The sequence below is a fragment of the Leucoraja erinacea genome, chromosome 8, assembly GCF_028641065.1.
Source record: "Leucoraja erinacea ecotype New England chromosome 8, Leri_hhj_1, whole genome shotgun sequence".
NCBI lineage: Eukaryota > Metazoa > Chordata > Chondrichthyes > Rajiformes > Rajidae > Leucoraja > Leucoraja erinaceus.
The window spans coordinates 28151465-28168631 of record NC_073384.1 but is presented as its reverse complement, the minus strand read 5'-3'; the positions used below and the strand labels follow the sequence as shown (position 1 = coordinate 28168631).

At 39.6% G+C, this 17167-nt stretch overlaps 1 protein-coding gene across 5 annotated transcripts in view; it reads right to left on the bottom strand.

Moving 5' to 3' along the window:
- The window catches only part of cnsta (consortin, connexin sorting protein a), a 60733-nt gene that overhangs the window by 16619 nt on the left and 26947 nt on the right, over nt 1–17167 (bottom strand). For 4 of the 5 annotated variants that reach the window (XM_055639283.1, XM_055639284.1, XM_055639286.1 and 1 more), the window contains exons 6-8: nt 16494–16605; nt 12031–12052; nt 9806–9902 (exon numbers count right to left, since the gene is read on the bottom strand). In XM_055639283.1, coding sequence (XP_055495258.1) covers nt 9806–9902; nt 12031–12052; nt 16494–16605 — 231 coding nt within the window. The remainder of the gene's footprint in view (nt 1–9805; nt 9903–12030; nt 12053–16493; nt 16606–17167) is intronic. The other variant, XM_055639287.1, reaches the window with a different exon arrangement.

Here is a 17167-nt window from a genome sequence, read left to right as displayed (position 1 = left end):
TTATTTGAATTGCCCCATATTTTCATTTTAACTGAAAACATTTGCACATCAGAAAAATGAACGAATAATTTTGATCAAACACAGCTCAAATCTCAATCACCGGTTCCTGGGTAATCTATTTCAGCCATACTTGAATGCTGAACAATTTATTTTCCTTTCATATGAATTCCCTCCCCTCCCATGGTACGGAGCTTTTGCATTTTTCGGCTTGAAATTGTGCAATCTGGTGCATACGGTAGCGAGTCTGATAACTTACACTTGAATGCAATATTTATGTTTTTAATTGGATTAGCTATGAATAAGGTTAGGCTAAATTACATTCCTACTTACATTCCACAGAAGAGCCAGGTGCTGAAGAGCCCGATCAACAGGTGCAGCACATGAATGATTTTAGTGTATTCATGTATTGAAATCAGATTATAATCAAGCATTTGGCCCATGTTGACCAACCTGGGTCTCACTACACACCTGGTACTACTGACCCTGACTCCAGTTGGATACCTTCTCTCATTCCTGACTTCGAGTCCAGCTTTACACCTGGCCCCCTAATCTACTCTGATTATAGGTGCTACCTGCTTAGGTTCCCAGTGCTGAACACTCCCATCGTCCCACCTTTGACTGCACACCTCGTACTATTCCAGACCTTGACTGGATGCACACTTGGCCTTGCTCCCAGCCCCTCTGCACCTACAATATATTTGGCCCACACATAAAGCCCCATATCTGACCCCCTGGACTTAACCTATTACTTTCAAGTCCACAGGTGCTTATCTAATGCAGTAATCTTTTATGGGGCACTCCATGGTCCAAATTTTGTATAACAAAATTTGCTAAATCTATTGGCTTCCTTGTTATCTAACATGCTAATCAATTTGTCAAAGAAGCCATCAATTGGTTGAACACAATTTCTCATCCATAAAATTATACTCACTCAGCTGTATAAGTATTGTTACCATTTCCTTCATTTTCCTAACAAACTGTCCTGAAGTCATTTTCACCCCCAATATTTTCAGTATTTTGCTGTTCTCCTCTCAACTTGACTTTTCCGAAATGCAAAGTCCAATAACAATATATAAATTTAAGCAATAATATTCTATTTAATGTGATCTTGTGAGTACATAATATTTTCTGTGGTATTCATAACACAACAATGATAAAAAGATCTTTGTTTTGATTGCACCTACCAACATGTAAACATTATTATATTACAGTTAATATGTGCCGAGGGCAAATTTTTGTTCCAATGCTCCCTATTCCCAATTACTTTTACATTGAAGTGATTGAAACCCAAGTGAAGTTTAAGTGGCATCATAAAAATAAAACCTCCGGAATGGATGATATTCATTACGTGGTTGGTTGCGGTCAGTATCAGCACAATTATTATGTTAAACTTTGAATCTTCAGATGCCCTGGTTCAAGCTAAAACTAAAGACAAATAATAACCTCCTCACACATTCCCCTGCAAGTACCTCTGTCACTTCTTTAAAATATGCCCCTTCATTGAACAAGCTCCTAAACATCACATCTGATTCAGTTTCCATCAGATTACACTCCTTGAGGATGTTCATATACGTGTTCAATTAATAAAACAACGAGATTGGGGACATTTCTATTCAACCTGTCAAAGCAATTTGGGGGAGGGGAGGGTTTAGATATAATCAGTGAGGTAAAAAACCCCATAATAGTGGAGTGGCAAATGACAATAATGCTACCTTCTCAATATTTAACAAGGAAATAATGGGTTATCAGGGCTGTCTGTTGTGACAGACAGCCTGACACCTTGCATGCCATTTTAATATTACACTTATCCCATCCCCCTGGATATTCTGGATTAATAAATTAAGGTTTTGTCAATTACAAATCAGGCTAATTACAAATCAATAACATTAGCCAACTCCGAAACACGAAGTGCTGAGCATTGGGATCCAGACATCATGGACAACTGGCCTCAGTTCCCCGCTCACATCTGCCAGTGCTCTCCGTCAGAAACCAGGGGCAGCGGAGGGTTTTTTTTTAAAGTAGGGGGGCTGAGCGATCACTGATCACTGGCCTTGGGGGTACCCGGTGAGGCAGTGGAGCGACTGAGTGGACTTTTTGAAAGTTGATGTATTAAAATATTTAGTGCATTGTAGAAGTATGATTTCAATGTCATTTGTCTAAATTATTTTTAAGCGGCAACTTTTTAAGGGGTAATTTTTTCCACACAAAGGAATTCCCTGCCACAGAGGGCAGTGGAGGCCAAGTCACTGGATGGGTTTAAGAGAGTTAGAAAGAGCTCTAGGGGCTAGTGGAATCAAGGGATATGGGGAGAAGGCAGGCAAGGGTTATTGATTGGGGACGATCAGCCATGATCACAATGAATAGCGGTGCTGGCTCGAAGGGCTGAATGGCCTCCTCCTGCACCTATTTTCTATGTTTCTATGTAAAGGGTGGTGGGTGTATGGAACAAGCTGCCAGAGGAGGTAGTTGAGGTAGTATCCCAACATTTAATTAACAGTTAGACTAATAGATGGATATGACACGTTTGGAGGGATATGGACCAAAAGTAGGTAGTGTAGCTGGGACATGTTGTTGGGTGTGGGTAAGTTGCGCCGAAGGGCCTGTTTTCACACTGTATCACTAGACTACATTATACCTCCACCATGCATGAATGCTTCAAAATCAAGTGGTCGAATTCTATTACCATATACTCAAGCATAGAAACATAGAAAATAGGTGCAGGAATAGGCCATTCGTCCCTTCGAGCCAGCACTGCCATTCAATATGATTATGGCTGTTCATCTAAAATCAGTACCTCTTTCCTGTTTTTTCCGCATATCCCTTAATTTCGCTAGCCCCAAGAGCTAAATGTAATTCTTTCTTGAAAACATCCAGTGAATTGGCCTCCACTACCTTCTGTGGCAGAGAATTCCAGATTCACAACTCTCTCGGTGAAGAAAGTTTGTCCTCATCTCAGTCCTAAATGGCCTACCCCTTATTCTTAAACTGTGACCACTGGTTCTGTACTCCCCCAACATCGGGAATATTTTTCTTGCAGTTACAGCAAGTGAAAATCTAGCAGGCAAGCAGGATGCTTTCTCCAACCACCCCCATTTGAAGCCCACTATCTTCCACCACTTCTACCCAGTGCTTGGTACCTACTTCCAGCAGCCACTGGTTGTCCTCCAGGATGCACCAAGCCGCAGCCTGGTCCATGCCGGTTACCAGGGTGAATTCAGCACAGAGACTCTCATGGCAGCGGCGCAACGCTTCCGACGGCCCTGGGCTCTTGCACTCAGGCTGCTCCATGGCCGGAGCTGCAGCGAGTGACTCGCCAGACCGGCACTCGCCAGCCCTGGCTCGCCGTCCGCATCTGCCCACTGCTTTTTCTTCCATCCCTCCCTCCGCCCCAGCTCTCCAACACCCACGACCAGGTTGCTCAGAGCACAGCAGCGCTTCGTCCAAAGTCAGAGATATTTAAACATGTCTAGCCAAAAAAGTGTGTGGGGGGGGGGGGGCTGCCCATGTACCTCTCTCCTGCCGCTCGCCGATCTTGCTCATGTCAGCCGCTTCCCGCATATTCTTAAATTCCAACTGTCGCCGGGAGCAGGACATGACCTTTCTTGCTGCGCTGGGTGACACTCATTCACTGCCCGGTGTCTTTCAATGTAAATTTACATGGGGACTTGGTTTGGAGGTGTGTGACAGTTCGGTCAAGAGAGAATAACAGATAATAAGAATGCTGCTGTCTTGTCAACAGACGCGCACACAAGCAGTTGATATTAGTTTTGAAATTCTCCGTGATCACATAATTTTATCACGACAGAGCATGAGAAATTTGTGATCAGCGTGAGAGCATGCAAATTGAACGAAATGCGTGAGTCTCACGCTCAATGCTTGAGAGTTGGCAGCCCTTAGAGGGGGATTGGAGAGTTAAATGGGAAAACTCAGGATCAACTCTGCAGATAAAAATGCAAAGCAGTCACCTAATCTGTACTTGGTTTCTCCAAAGTTAAAGACCATACTGTAAACACAATGCAGTAGAAGTCATGAAATGCTGGAGTAACACAGCAGGTCAGGCAGCATGTCTGGAGAACGTGGATAGGTGATGTTTGAGGTCGGCTTGAAGAAGCGGATGGCCTTTAAGGAATGGACAAGGAATTGAGTGGAATGCTGGATTTTAGTGCAATCCTCCTATTAATAGTGGAAAAAAAGGACCAACTACACTTGCTAGCAGTCAGTTTGATGGCTTGGCATGTACAGCAGGTTCCCAGGATGCCGCACTGTGGCAGATTTCCAGGATGCTGCCGGGCCAGGATCCCGGTGGCCAGACGAATGTAAAACCCGGCAGGCGGCGATCTGTAGGGGGAAGCTGCTGAGCTCCCGTGGCCATGCACGGCAGCATGCCTGGCTCGTCGCCATGAAAAGGGGGGGAGCTCAGAAGCCACCGAGGTTGGCCCCGAAGACCAGATAGACAAGGTGGAGGGAGTTGCTGGTGACAATGGACGCACGGAGTGGGCCAAAAGGAGAGGGATATTTCCTCCATCAGCTTCAAGGTTGGCTGCAGGATACGTCCTCGGGACACAAAGGTGGTTGGGAGAGGAGAGGGACATCGGTTTGCAGGCCGAGCTGGTCGAAGACGACGGAAGAGGTCCTGCAGCAGCCTGAGGTTCACATGGACCAGGAGCCGTTCCAGTACATCGAGCGTGTGGACCGGACTTTGTGGAGTTTTTGCAAATGGCGCCAAAATATGGGGTGACTCGTGCATGTGTGATCTACACAACACAAATTTTACTGTGCAGTGCAGACATGACAGACAATAATGCACCATCAAACCACTGAAGTCTGAAAAAAAGCCCTAACCTAAAATGTCACCAATCCATATTCTCCAGAGATGTTCCCCAATCTGCTGTGTTACTCCAGCACTGTGTGCCTTCTTTTGTAAACCAGCATCTGCAGTTCCTTGTTTCTACTCAATGCTGTAGACTAGATCAGCAGCATCACAGATGAGTAACTGATAGTGGAAATAACTGTATGTTTTTATTTCAGATTTCCACCATCTACAGTTCAGCAAATGTCATTACCCCTGGATCTATGCTCCCCGCAACTTAACAACTTTCAAATATTTCATTAAGTATGAAGGCTAAAACTGAAGATTGTGCAGTGTGGTTGATACAGAGGGTATAAAAGGCTTTATAAAAGGTGTAAAACATCCCTGCTTTTTACTTAATTTTTCCATTTATGAAGTCCAAAATCCTAGGTCTACCAACTATTCTTTCAAGGCATTTTGCCACCTTCAAACATTTATTCACATGGGCCCCTCCCTTCCTCATTTCTTCGAGCCGTGTTATTAAAGTCAAGATTGCTTCCCTCTCTCCTGTCAAAAAGCATCAACATATTTCTCTGCATTAAATTCAGTTTGCCATCTACCTGCCATTTTACTGGATTCCTATTGCATTTGATTGGTCTATTGTTGCCATATTTCAAAATAATGACATATTCCTGTGTGTTCCAATGTCCAAGTTGTATATACCTATCAATCGAAAATGCCCACTGTCGTGGAATTAAACTTTAGGGAACACCATTAATCACCATCCACCAGTCTGGTAAAATAAGTATTAGTGCTTTATATTTTTATGTAATCGGACACTATCCTCCTAATCCATGAACTACAATCTTACTAGTCAGCCTTATGTTTAACTTTATCATATGCTTTTTAAAAATGCACATCAACCATCCAACCCACTTCATTAAGAATTTCAAACAAATCAAACACAACCTGACTTTTGCAAATGCAGGCTCCCTCCCCAAAGTATAATTATTTTCTGGTGTCTGGATGATTGGCTTGTCTGCCAATGGTCTGTAGTTATGTTCTTAAACTCTTTCTTGAAAAATTGAGTCATATTTGTAACTTTCTAATTCTCTGTCATCCTCATTGCGCAGACAGCAAGCCTTTTGGACATGGCAGCTGAGCCGTTCAAAGCATTGCCAGCATATTCTAATGATCACTTTTCAATCAATTCTTAACCCCCACAATCTGTTTCCACTGATATTCTGCTAGCATCCTCTAATCTTGTAAATATTTGAAGTGAGTACTTGACAGATATTCTGCATATATCTGTGTCTCTAGTATTTATGACTTTTGTCTCCAATAGGTTCCACCAGCTTACTATTAATATAGTGAATGATGATTTTTGAGTTTCCCGTTATATTAACTGCCACCCTATTCTCCTATTCATGCAAACTTATTTTATCTTCTTTCTTTTCCATTTACCTTGGCAAAATACTGTTTTTAGTACAGTTTTCGCTTCAATAATGTACCTTACATGCATTGCATCAACATATTCTCCATCACTCCCATTGTCAAAGGATCCTTGACTTTGGTCCTTTCCGTTTTGGGAACATACCTAGCCTGCACTTGAAACATCATCATTATTAAATTCTTCCACTGATCCAAAACATAATTTTCTGTCAGCCTTTGATTTTACTTAATTCTGTCAGATCCCATCAAATCCCATTTAATTTAGAAGTTTCATTTCAGATTGCTGATAGCCCTTCATTATTACTAATTAAAATCTTGTTACAATAACCACTCTTACCTAGTTGTTCACCGCATTCACAAGCAACAAATCCAGCAACATCTCCTTCCTAGTTGAGCTGTCAACGCTGTTCAGTGGTACTTAAGACTTCAGAAATTACTCCCTTTCCTTTGATAAACTATAACATTATGCCAATCAATATTTAAATAAAGGTTACCGTCACCATTCTCATTGATTTTAGTTGAGAAAATGTGGTCAGTCACCAGTATCAAATTACAACCCTTCTTTAACATCTGTTATGGTATAAATTTACAACCTACCAGATGTCAAGTATAGATTGCATATTGATACTGCTAAGCTTTACTGTTAAATATGAATTCCGTATAGAACACCAGTGAACTAATACAATGTCTTAGAGAAAACAGCAAATAATCAACATAATTCCCAATTGAATAAAAAAAGATTAAGAATCTATTACAATAAAATTGCTATTCTTAACATAAGGATGTCAGACAAGACATTTTTTTTATAATCCCTCCTATTTTGGGTAATAGCTTGATTACATGTTATTACAAAATATAAATAGAATGTTATGCAGGAATATAGCACACATATTTTAATGGAATGACCTATCATTAAAGTTTAAATATGCATGACAAATTGATGAAACACAAGCATTTCTCCATTTAAATGGAATTTCAGGTCTTCTGTCTATATATAGACCAAAGTAGAGGTCCCAAATTTGCTAACACATTCAGAATACTGAAGGAGTCTATTTCCTCCATGGTAAGACTCAAGTCTAGCTGCTTTCAGCAATTTCATTAAGAAATTAATACTCAGATATTGCGCCAAATTAGATCAGGTGCAGGATTCACAATCGCATTGGTTTCTAAGGGGATTATAGGGACTTTCAAGGGTACGCCAAGTTCCAATTAAATTATTTGTTAATTTCAATGTTTCTAATTATTTAAGTATTCAGCTAATATTATTTATTTTTAAATCCAAATACATTTCATTTTTAATGGCTTGGTGTTCCAGAAATGTAATGAACCTAAACAAGCATAATAACTTGCATGACATTTTGGAGACAGGTTCTTGCTCAGACCTTGTTTCTAGAATCTCTGACACCATAGGAAAGTGAGATAGGGCTTCCACACCCAGACCAGGCAAGTTAGGCAAGAGGTGACCACAGGCAGCAACATTTTCAGTTCAATTTATATATTGTTGAATGGATGGTTACAACAAAGTGTGACATAATCTGAAAATGACTCAAAACCAACCCCTTCGGGCATACAGGTTCTTAACGACATCAAAACTGCTCAAACGACAGACAAACAAGACATCAGGTAGAACAGTTTGTGGAGCGTTTTTGCTGCATCCTTAAAATGGCTCAGATGATCGTTTGAGTACAGTTTGCCTTCTATAGGTTGTCAAGGTTATTTATAAAATCATCAACAATCTGTTCCATCTAGTGTGATAGATGTACAAGATCTAAGAGTGAAGATACACTTGTGTTGCAATTTTGTACATTAGTAGGTAGTGAAAAAAACTTTTTAAAACATCCTGCATGTTCTCCCATTAACCCCATCAATGACTGTATTCTCAGCCACAGTGGAAATTGGATAATTCCTTACTGGAATTTAATACAAAAATGTGTTAATCAAATTTCAAACCACATAACAGACATAACATCACTTATTCATATCAATGCATTAGTAATGAATATCCAACAAAAAACACACTCAAATAATAGAATTTAAAAAGGTACTACTTAGTTTAATTCAGAGATACAGCATGGAAACTGGCCCTTCGGCCCACCAACCATAAATCACCCATTCACACTAGTTCTATGTTATCCCACTTTCTCAGCCACTCTCTACATACGAGGGGCAATTTATGGAGGCCAATTAACCTTTAAATCTGCATGCTTTGGTATGGAAAACGCAGCAACTGGAAGAAACCCATGCAGTCACAGAGAGAACATGCAAACTCCACACATACAGCACCCAAGATCAGGAATATACTGGGGTCTCCAGTATTGTGAAGCAGCAGCTCCACTCAACTGTGCCATGCTTAAAAAGCATATGGAATGTTTTCCTCTATAATTATTGATGACGCATAAAATATTGGAGCAGGGGGTTTAACTGCATGCAACACTACTATAACCACAACTGTAGTTGTGGTCACCAATTTACAGAAAATATATAGTTTTACTAGAGAGGCCAGAGGAGGTTTACAAACATGTTGACAGGAGTAGAAAATTATCGATATGAGGAAATGTTGAATACGCTAGGATTGTTTTCCTTGGAACAGAGATGACCAAAACGGAATTTAAATGTTTAAATTTGTGAGTGGCCGAGATAAGTTGAAAAACAAGATTTTCCTTAGCACAGCGGTGAATTAACAGGAAACACAGATATAAAGTAATTAGGAGGGTTAGAGGGGAGATGAGGAAGAACTTTTTCAAAGGATGGGTGAGATTTGGAAATCACTGCCTGAAAGGGTATGTAGACACCCTCATCAATTTTTATGAATATTTAGCTTTATACTTGAATAGCTATGAACTGCAGGACCACAGACCTCCTATTTGAATATGGCATAGACCGGATAGCTCTTTTTTAAACTGGCACAGACACGGAGTTGCTCAGCTTCCCTTCCTGTCGTACTTTCTGTGATAAGGAAGGTTTCAAATCTTACAAAGCCAAAGGTTTTGTACAAAGCCAAAGGTTTTGACATTTAGAATCTAAGCAAGCTTTACACTATGGCTGGCGCATCTAATATGGATCTATCCATCTGAATGAGATTTGAGATCTTAATTTTAGAATGAAGCTAAATGTATTTATTAAACATTCAAATTACAAGCAATTAGCAGTATAGCCGCTCAGGTAATGGGAACTTGCCCTCAAAGAATTCACAAATCACGACTCAAAAATTTTAGATGCAGAATAAAATTCACTCGCACATAATTTGAATGGTTAACATTTCTTCATTGCCATTATTAGTTTTTAAGGAGGTATCATTTTTTTAAAAAGTGGAGGTGTACAACAGTCATATCAAAGGTAATTCCAAACCAACAAAACAGTTTGTACCTTAAAGTTTGTTTTGAGACTTTTGTATGTTCAACAAAACTCCAAATTTAAAGGGCAAAAACAAAGCTAAATAAGACAATTCACCTATGGCCATTTTTAAACCAATGGAGAGGCATTCTAGGATTTTAATCACAACCTTCAGTTCTTTACCGAACAAAGGATATTTCCACATAAAGGTTTCAATCATTCCATACATACTCGAGTTGTATTCTGCAGAAATGTTCTTGCAAGCCTTTTTTTCCTTTGAAATAAAATGACATTCACTTTTGTAGAAGCACTCTGCCGATACTGAAATCTAATGCATTAAGAAAAAAAATCGGGCTAGCACGAGAAAACATCACATACATTTCTTGTCATATTAAAAATGTTCTCAACTTTATCACCCCCACAAATATTATTTATGTACTCACAAACAAAAGACTGCTATTTGATTGCTCAAAAGTTCAATTCCCATCACAAAAAAAGCTCATATTGTTAAAAAAAAAGCATTTTGTTAAAATTTCATCAAGAACTTTTCGATTATGCTAAATTGGAAATTTAAAAAAAAATTGAGGCTTCTCTTAAATAGGGTTTGAATTATATTTACAAGGAGAAAATCAATCGTTCTACCTATCCAGCATTACAAATCCTTGAAGTACATATTTCTCGGTGGAAAGATAGCATACATGGAAAACAATTGCCACGTGCAATTATCCAAACCAGGAAAGTGATATCAGTACCTGGGGAAGATCTTTTCTTGCCCAAATGTGCTTTGCAATTTTTCTCCAGAGACACGGCCTACTTATGGGTTTGGTGCGACATGTTCACATCTACCTAAAGACAACTGATGCTGGTTTATTAATGTTTTGAAGCCTAAAATCAATTGATTTGTCTGGAAAGGATATCAAGGCATATGTTGAAATATAGCTCTGCATCGAGTACGGTGTAACAGACTAGGATAGAGGAGCTGAATGACTTCTGGTTCGATGTTTCTCAATGCATTTATAGCACAGATAGTTCCGATAGATCCAGGCTGCTAAATGTGTATTATGGGTTTAATAGCAACATTGCCACTGATTGTAACTGGTGATGCTTACATCAACAAAATTATGAAACGGGGCTTTAAATGGATCTGGACTGGGTTTGGAGAAATATCTTTAAATGTTTCAAGGAATAAACTCCATCTAACCCTTGAGTAAGTTACAAGATCTCATAGCAATAACAGATAATTATCTGTAGTTCCTGGATTTTATTTATCCCTCAACCTTACAGTAGATTATCTGGTCAATTCCACAACACTGTTATGGAACCTTATTATGTATGAATTAGCTGCCCATTCCTACAATACAATAGCACCCCCGTCTAATGCACTTTACTAGCTGTAATAAAAACAGAAAACAGTGTGAGGGTCTTGGACTGGCAGGTTAACTGCTTCCTTGTCCATGGATACTGCTTGGGCTGCTGAGTGTTTCTAGTATTTTATGGTTCAATTTTAGATTTCCAACATCTGTAAGATTTTTGATTTTCACTAACCGAGAAGTATTTGGGGATATTGTATTGTATCCTTCACAGGCAGCCAAGTTATTCACCAGCAGATTAGAAGATACCAGAAAAATGGGAAAAGTACATGTCCTCCCCAATTTACAATGCCTGACATATGTACAACAGTTCATAGAAATGGAACCCAGGGGCGGACTTAAAAGGGCTCAGTGGGCAAAAGCCCAATTCAAGAATTCTAAATAATTTAAAAATACTTGGTAAAAGTACAGTGTTCTATGGGAAGAAAGATGCTACAAGAGCACAATGGGGAACATGATCGACCAGAGGTGCAGCCAAAACAAGCAATGCACTTCAGTCAGACAACTAGAAAATGCACACAGTTGCACAATTGAAGGAAATCAATCAATTAAAACTAAACTCTGGAAATTCCTAGTTATGAATTAATAAAAGTTAAAACCTGCCCATTACTTCTAGCAGTTAATACACAACATATTAATTACCTGACAAATCAATAAATTACAAAGGAATGTGCATAGGTTTACATTATTCTGTTTCAAGTTTGCACCAATACATAATTTCCTCACAGGCCTCACTTGATAATTTTCAAAACTGTTTTAACATTCACCTGAATTGATGCAAACTTTTGGATTAACATCTCATTTGAAGGATGGCTTTCTGTCTGTGCAGCCTTTTTTTGGGTCTGCACTAGAGGATCAACTAGTTGGAGTGCTTGTGTGACTGGTGTAGGTCTTAAGCCCATAACTCCCTGAATTAGAACGTTTAATTGCTACCAACTGAGCCACAGGTGACTCTTCTATCACAAGATGTAACTGACACACTATGCTCAAAGTCATGTAAGTATTTTCCCTAGAAAATTAATTCCATTAAATCTATACAATTATGCACATTTGAAATATGGTATTTTCAAAAATTGAAAAACTTACTTTGCCACCTGGTATATTTGGCCTGAAAAAAAAATAAAAAATCTTTCAACATTGACCATTAACAAGAAATATCAAAAGCAACATTTGACTGTTTAATTGTAAATTAACCAGATGCCTATATTTTAAAACTGGATCAACACAACACTTTTCATTACCCTTAATCAATCATTTTCCAAATGTAATATTTGTTTACCAACATCTACATGAATAGAAAACAATGAATGCTGGAAATATAAAATACAAGTTCCTTAAGTTAATGGATCTAACTTTCAAGAGAGTTAGATAGAGCTCTTAAAGATAGCGGAGTCAGGGGATATGGCGAGAAGGCAGGAATGGGGTACTGATTGTGGATGATCAGCCATGCTCATATTGAATGGCGATGCTGGCTCAAAGGGCCGAATGGTCTACTCCTGCACCTATTGTCTATTAAGCAACATCTATGAGGGGGGGAGAAGTAGCATCGATCTTTCAAAATGATAACTTTCCAAAGCCTGATTGTTGATAGGAAAATACAGGTGGAGGGAGAGGGGTGAGATTGGCAGATGGGTGGAGTTACAACTCAAACACTCAGATATGGGCGGCATGGTGACACAGCGGTAGAGTTGCCGTCTTACAGCGCCAGAGACCCAGATATGATCCTGACCACAGGTGCTGTCCATATGGAGTTTGTATGTTCTCCCCGTAACTCCGGTTTCCTCTCACACTCCAAAGACGTACAGGTTTGTAGATTAATAGGCTGTGGTAATAAATTATAAATTGTCCATCATGTGTAGGACAGTGCTAGTAAGGGGTGATTGCTGGTTGGCGTGGACTCTATGGGCTGAAGGGCCTGTTCCCGCACTGTATCTCCAAACTAAGCTAAACTCAGAAAAACAATGAGATGGAATGTAACTTGGACAAATGAAGTACTTCATTTTAGTTTATTAAACTAGACCAGGACATGCAGTAAATGGCAGAGCCCTGTAGTATTGTAGAGAAATCTACAAGTACAAGTATACTTCCCTGACAGTGAAAAACTGGTAGATAGGATGGTGAAGAAGACATTTAGCATGCTGGCTTTCATTGATCAGGGCAATGCTTACAAGAGTTGGGATGCCATGTTGGGGCGTCATGTTGCAACAGTACAAGACGTTGGTGAGACCACTCTTGCAGTATTGTATGCGTTTTGTTCACTTAGCCATAGGAAGGATGTCATTAAGCTGGAGAGGCTGAGGTAATGATTTACAAGAATGATGCCATGACTGGAGGGCTTGAGTTATTGGAGAGATTGGATCAGCTTAGGCTTTTCACCCCTTGAAACATGGGAAGTTGAGTATATAGAGTATATATATTTATATAGAGGTATATAAAAACATTAGTGGGCATAAATAAGGTGAATAGTCAGTTTTCTACCCAGGGTCAGAGAGTCTAAAACAAGAGGACATAGATTTAAAATGAACGGGAAAAGACTTGAAGGGGATGCGAGGGGCAAACGTTTACACAGAGGGTGGTGGATATGTAGTACGAAGTACTAGAGGAAGTGGTAGGAGCAGGTACAATTATAATTTTTAAAAGAAATTTGGATAGGTTCATGGATAGAATAGGTTTTTAAGAATATGGGCAAAATCCAGGTAAATGGAACTAGCTCAAACAAGCAACTTGGTCGGGATAAAGAAACGGTTCTCATGTTGCATAACACCATGACTCCATTATGGAGGAGGTGGACAGCAGTTGGAAGAGTAGATCCAGTGGGTAAAATGTGAAATACATTGATAGTTTCCATTGTCACCTTTCTCACTTAACAGATTCCAGTTACCAGTCACCTACTTTTGTCAACTAATCCACTGCTTTCCCTTCCCAAACTGGTTGCACATGTCTGTCATTCGTCTTATCTTACTGGTCTATCTTTCACCTGTGGCTATTGTCTCACCCTGCATACTCTCCTCTTTATACTGGCTATCTTCCCTCTCCATTCGCAGTCCTGATGCAGTCTCTTTGTGTCAATTTCAGGAAATTCCTAATTAAACCTAATGCTTCTCAATCTTTTATTCCTTTTTAACTTGCACATAGTTCATCATGCTTTTGTGATATGCTGGAATTTCTCCTATAATGACTTGGTCTCAATTTTATTTGATAAATGCTTTTATAATGCATCTTTACTAAAGGCACCATATAAATAAATACATTTTGCTACTATTAAAAATACTGGACCTTTAGGATTATTCCAATATCCAGGATTATATTTCAGATTACCAGCAATATTATTCTTATTTCATTATTAAAATAAAAACTTAATTTATCAATATTGAAGTTATAATATTAATAAAAGAGAAACATTAAAAAAGTGAAAATAAGACCACTAAAGAAGGCTGTGGAAGCTCACTCACTAAATACAGTCAAGCCAAATAAATGGATCTTTTGATAAAGGTTGTGGGGTTAGTGCAGGAAAGTGGTGCTCACACGTTCTTTTTAAGGCATAAGGGGCAGCAACTCAGTCATTCTAGTCCATATTGCCATGGTGGCCGATTAGGAAAAGGGGAGATGCAACGAGACCTGGGTGTCATGGTGCACCAGTCATTGAAAGTAGGCATGCAGGTGCAGCAGGCAGTGAAGAAAGCGAATGGTATGTTAGCATTCATAGCAAAAGGATTTGAGTATAGGAGCAGGGAGGTTCTACTGCAGTTGTACAGGGTATTGGTGAGACCACACCTGGAGTATTGTGTACAGTTTTAGTCTCCAAATCTGAGGAAAGACATTCTTGCCATAGAGGGAGTACAGAGAAGGTTCATCAGACTGATTCCTGGGATGTCAGGACTTTTATATGAAGAAAGACTGGATAGACTCGGCTTGTACTCGCTAGAATGTAGAAGATTGAGGGGGGATCTTATAAAAACTTACAAAATTCTTAAGGGGTTGGACAGGCTAGATGCAGGAAGATTGTTCCCGATGTTGGGGAAGTCCAGGACAAGGGGTCACGGTTGAAGGATAAAGGGGAAATCCTTTGGGACCGAGATGAGAAAAACATTTTTCACACAGAGAGTGATGAATCTCTGGAACTCTCAGCCACAGAAGGTAGTTGAGGCCAGTTAATTGGCTATATTTAAGAGGGAGTTAGATGTGGCCCCTGTGGCTAAAGGGATCAGGGGGTATGGAGAGAAGGCAGGTACAGGATACTGAGTTGGATGATCAGCCATGATCATATTGAATGGCGGTGCAGGCTCGAAGGGCCGAATGGACTACTCCTGCACCTATTTTCTATGTTTCTATATCAGCTCTCAGCACAGCAAACCCATCAGTCCAGTGTTCATTCATTTTATTGTTCCATAGACATGCAATATTTTTCTCTCATATCCTCATCAACATTCCCTTTGGATTTGTGTTCGTACTTACCTGCACTACGGAGCAATTTGCAGTAGCCAATTAATCTATCTATGCCTTTGAGATGTGGGAGGAAACTATCAGGGAGCCAACCACATGATCATGGGGAGAAAGAACAAACTCTCCAAAGGCCGACTAGGTTAGGGTAGAACTCAGCTCTATAGATCTGTGATACAACACTATTAACCAGTGAACCACCTTGCCACTGAGACAATTTAGAGCTTGCTGAATGGACTGCACTACCTGAGCAAACTCAAACAGGTCTCACTCCCTACCAACATCCTCAGGACTTTTTACAGGGGCACGGTGGAGTCTGTACTCACGTACTGCATGGACACGTGGTACTCCAACTGTAACTGCTCAGACAGGAAGTCTCTGCAGAGGGTAGTGAGGGGAGCAGAGAGGATCATTGGCGTCTCGCTACAAGAACTGTTCCAGAGCCGCTGCCTGGAAAAAACACTGAGCATAGCAAAGGACAGACTGCACCCACTCCACACACATCTAGATCTCCTGCCATCAGGAAAGAGATACCGCAGCATCAAAGCCAGACTGCTAAACAGCTTCCTTCCACAGGCTGTGAGGCTGCTAAACAGTCACTCCACCTGATTCTGCTGCTTTTGCACTGACAATTTAATAACTGGCACTGAGTAATAACTCTGGCTCAGGCCACTTTAATCAGCTGCCCTGGACATTTTATGACTTTTTTTTTTTTTTTTTTTAACTTGTATTTTAATGTTGCCTTTTTTACCTGCACTTTTTTTTAAACTATTCGTACTGTTTTTTTTATCAGGAACTGGATTGTTTTTATTTATGCGTGAAATGTTTTAAGTTTTTATGTGCGATGCTCCGGTATTCCCTGGGAAACGTCTTCTCATTTTGCACTGTACAATTGTTGCTTTGCATGATGACAATAAAAGGATGATGATGATGATGATGATGGAGGTATGACAGATAGAATGGAGTCTTCCTTCAGTTTGGGATTGTGCAAGTAACTGAAACAATGTCAAGTGAACCATTAAACCCATGCAAATATACAAATGCACAACCATGAAAGTTATACACATCTGAATCACTAAATTTCATATTAATTGCAATAGTGATCATACCTAGAGTGTGATGCACATATTTCTGTAAGCTTCTTTATTCTGTCATTATCCAACGATTTAACAATCTTCCCTCCCGAAATCTCTCTTGCCATTGCTGCCTTCAGTTTCACTTCTGTAAAACCGGAAAAAGTCAGCTGAAATTACACTATTCAATGAAATTTATATGTCCAAGCCTTGGCTGTCAAAAATCATCCAGAAAGCATTCAATAGAAATGTAACAAATTGGTCTGCCATCCAGCAAAAATGCATGCTCTGACGATACTTCAAAGACGTGTACACACCATTTATTTTCACATCACCTAGAATGATAAATGAACAGGCTTTGAGTGCACGACTGATTTGATTGTACTGTAAATCACTGATTCCCCTGTGAACAAGTGTTTCCAACTTCCACCAACATTTGTGAAATAGTTTACCTGTCAACATCAACATACAGTCATTAAATTGTAGGACATGGACGATGAATAAACCAAAAGTGCACCAATTAGAAGTCACCATGGGATGGCAAGTTTCATATCAAAAGAATGTAAGGGTTGATCTTCTTGCAAATATGAATAGAGCACATTTCATTCCTATCAAATAAAATAGCTTTTACAAATGACAATTAATTATCCTGTTGAACAATCTGGAGCAAGAATTAAAACAAAGGAAATCTCGTGGCTCCAGTTTAATCT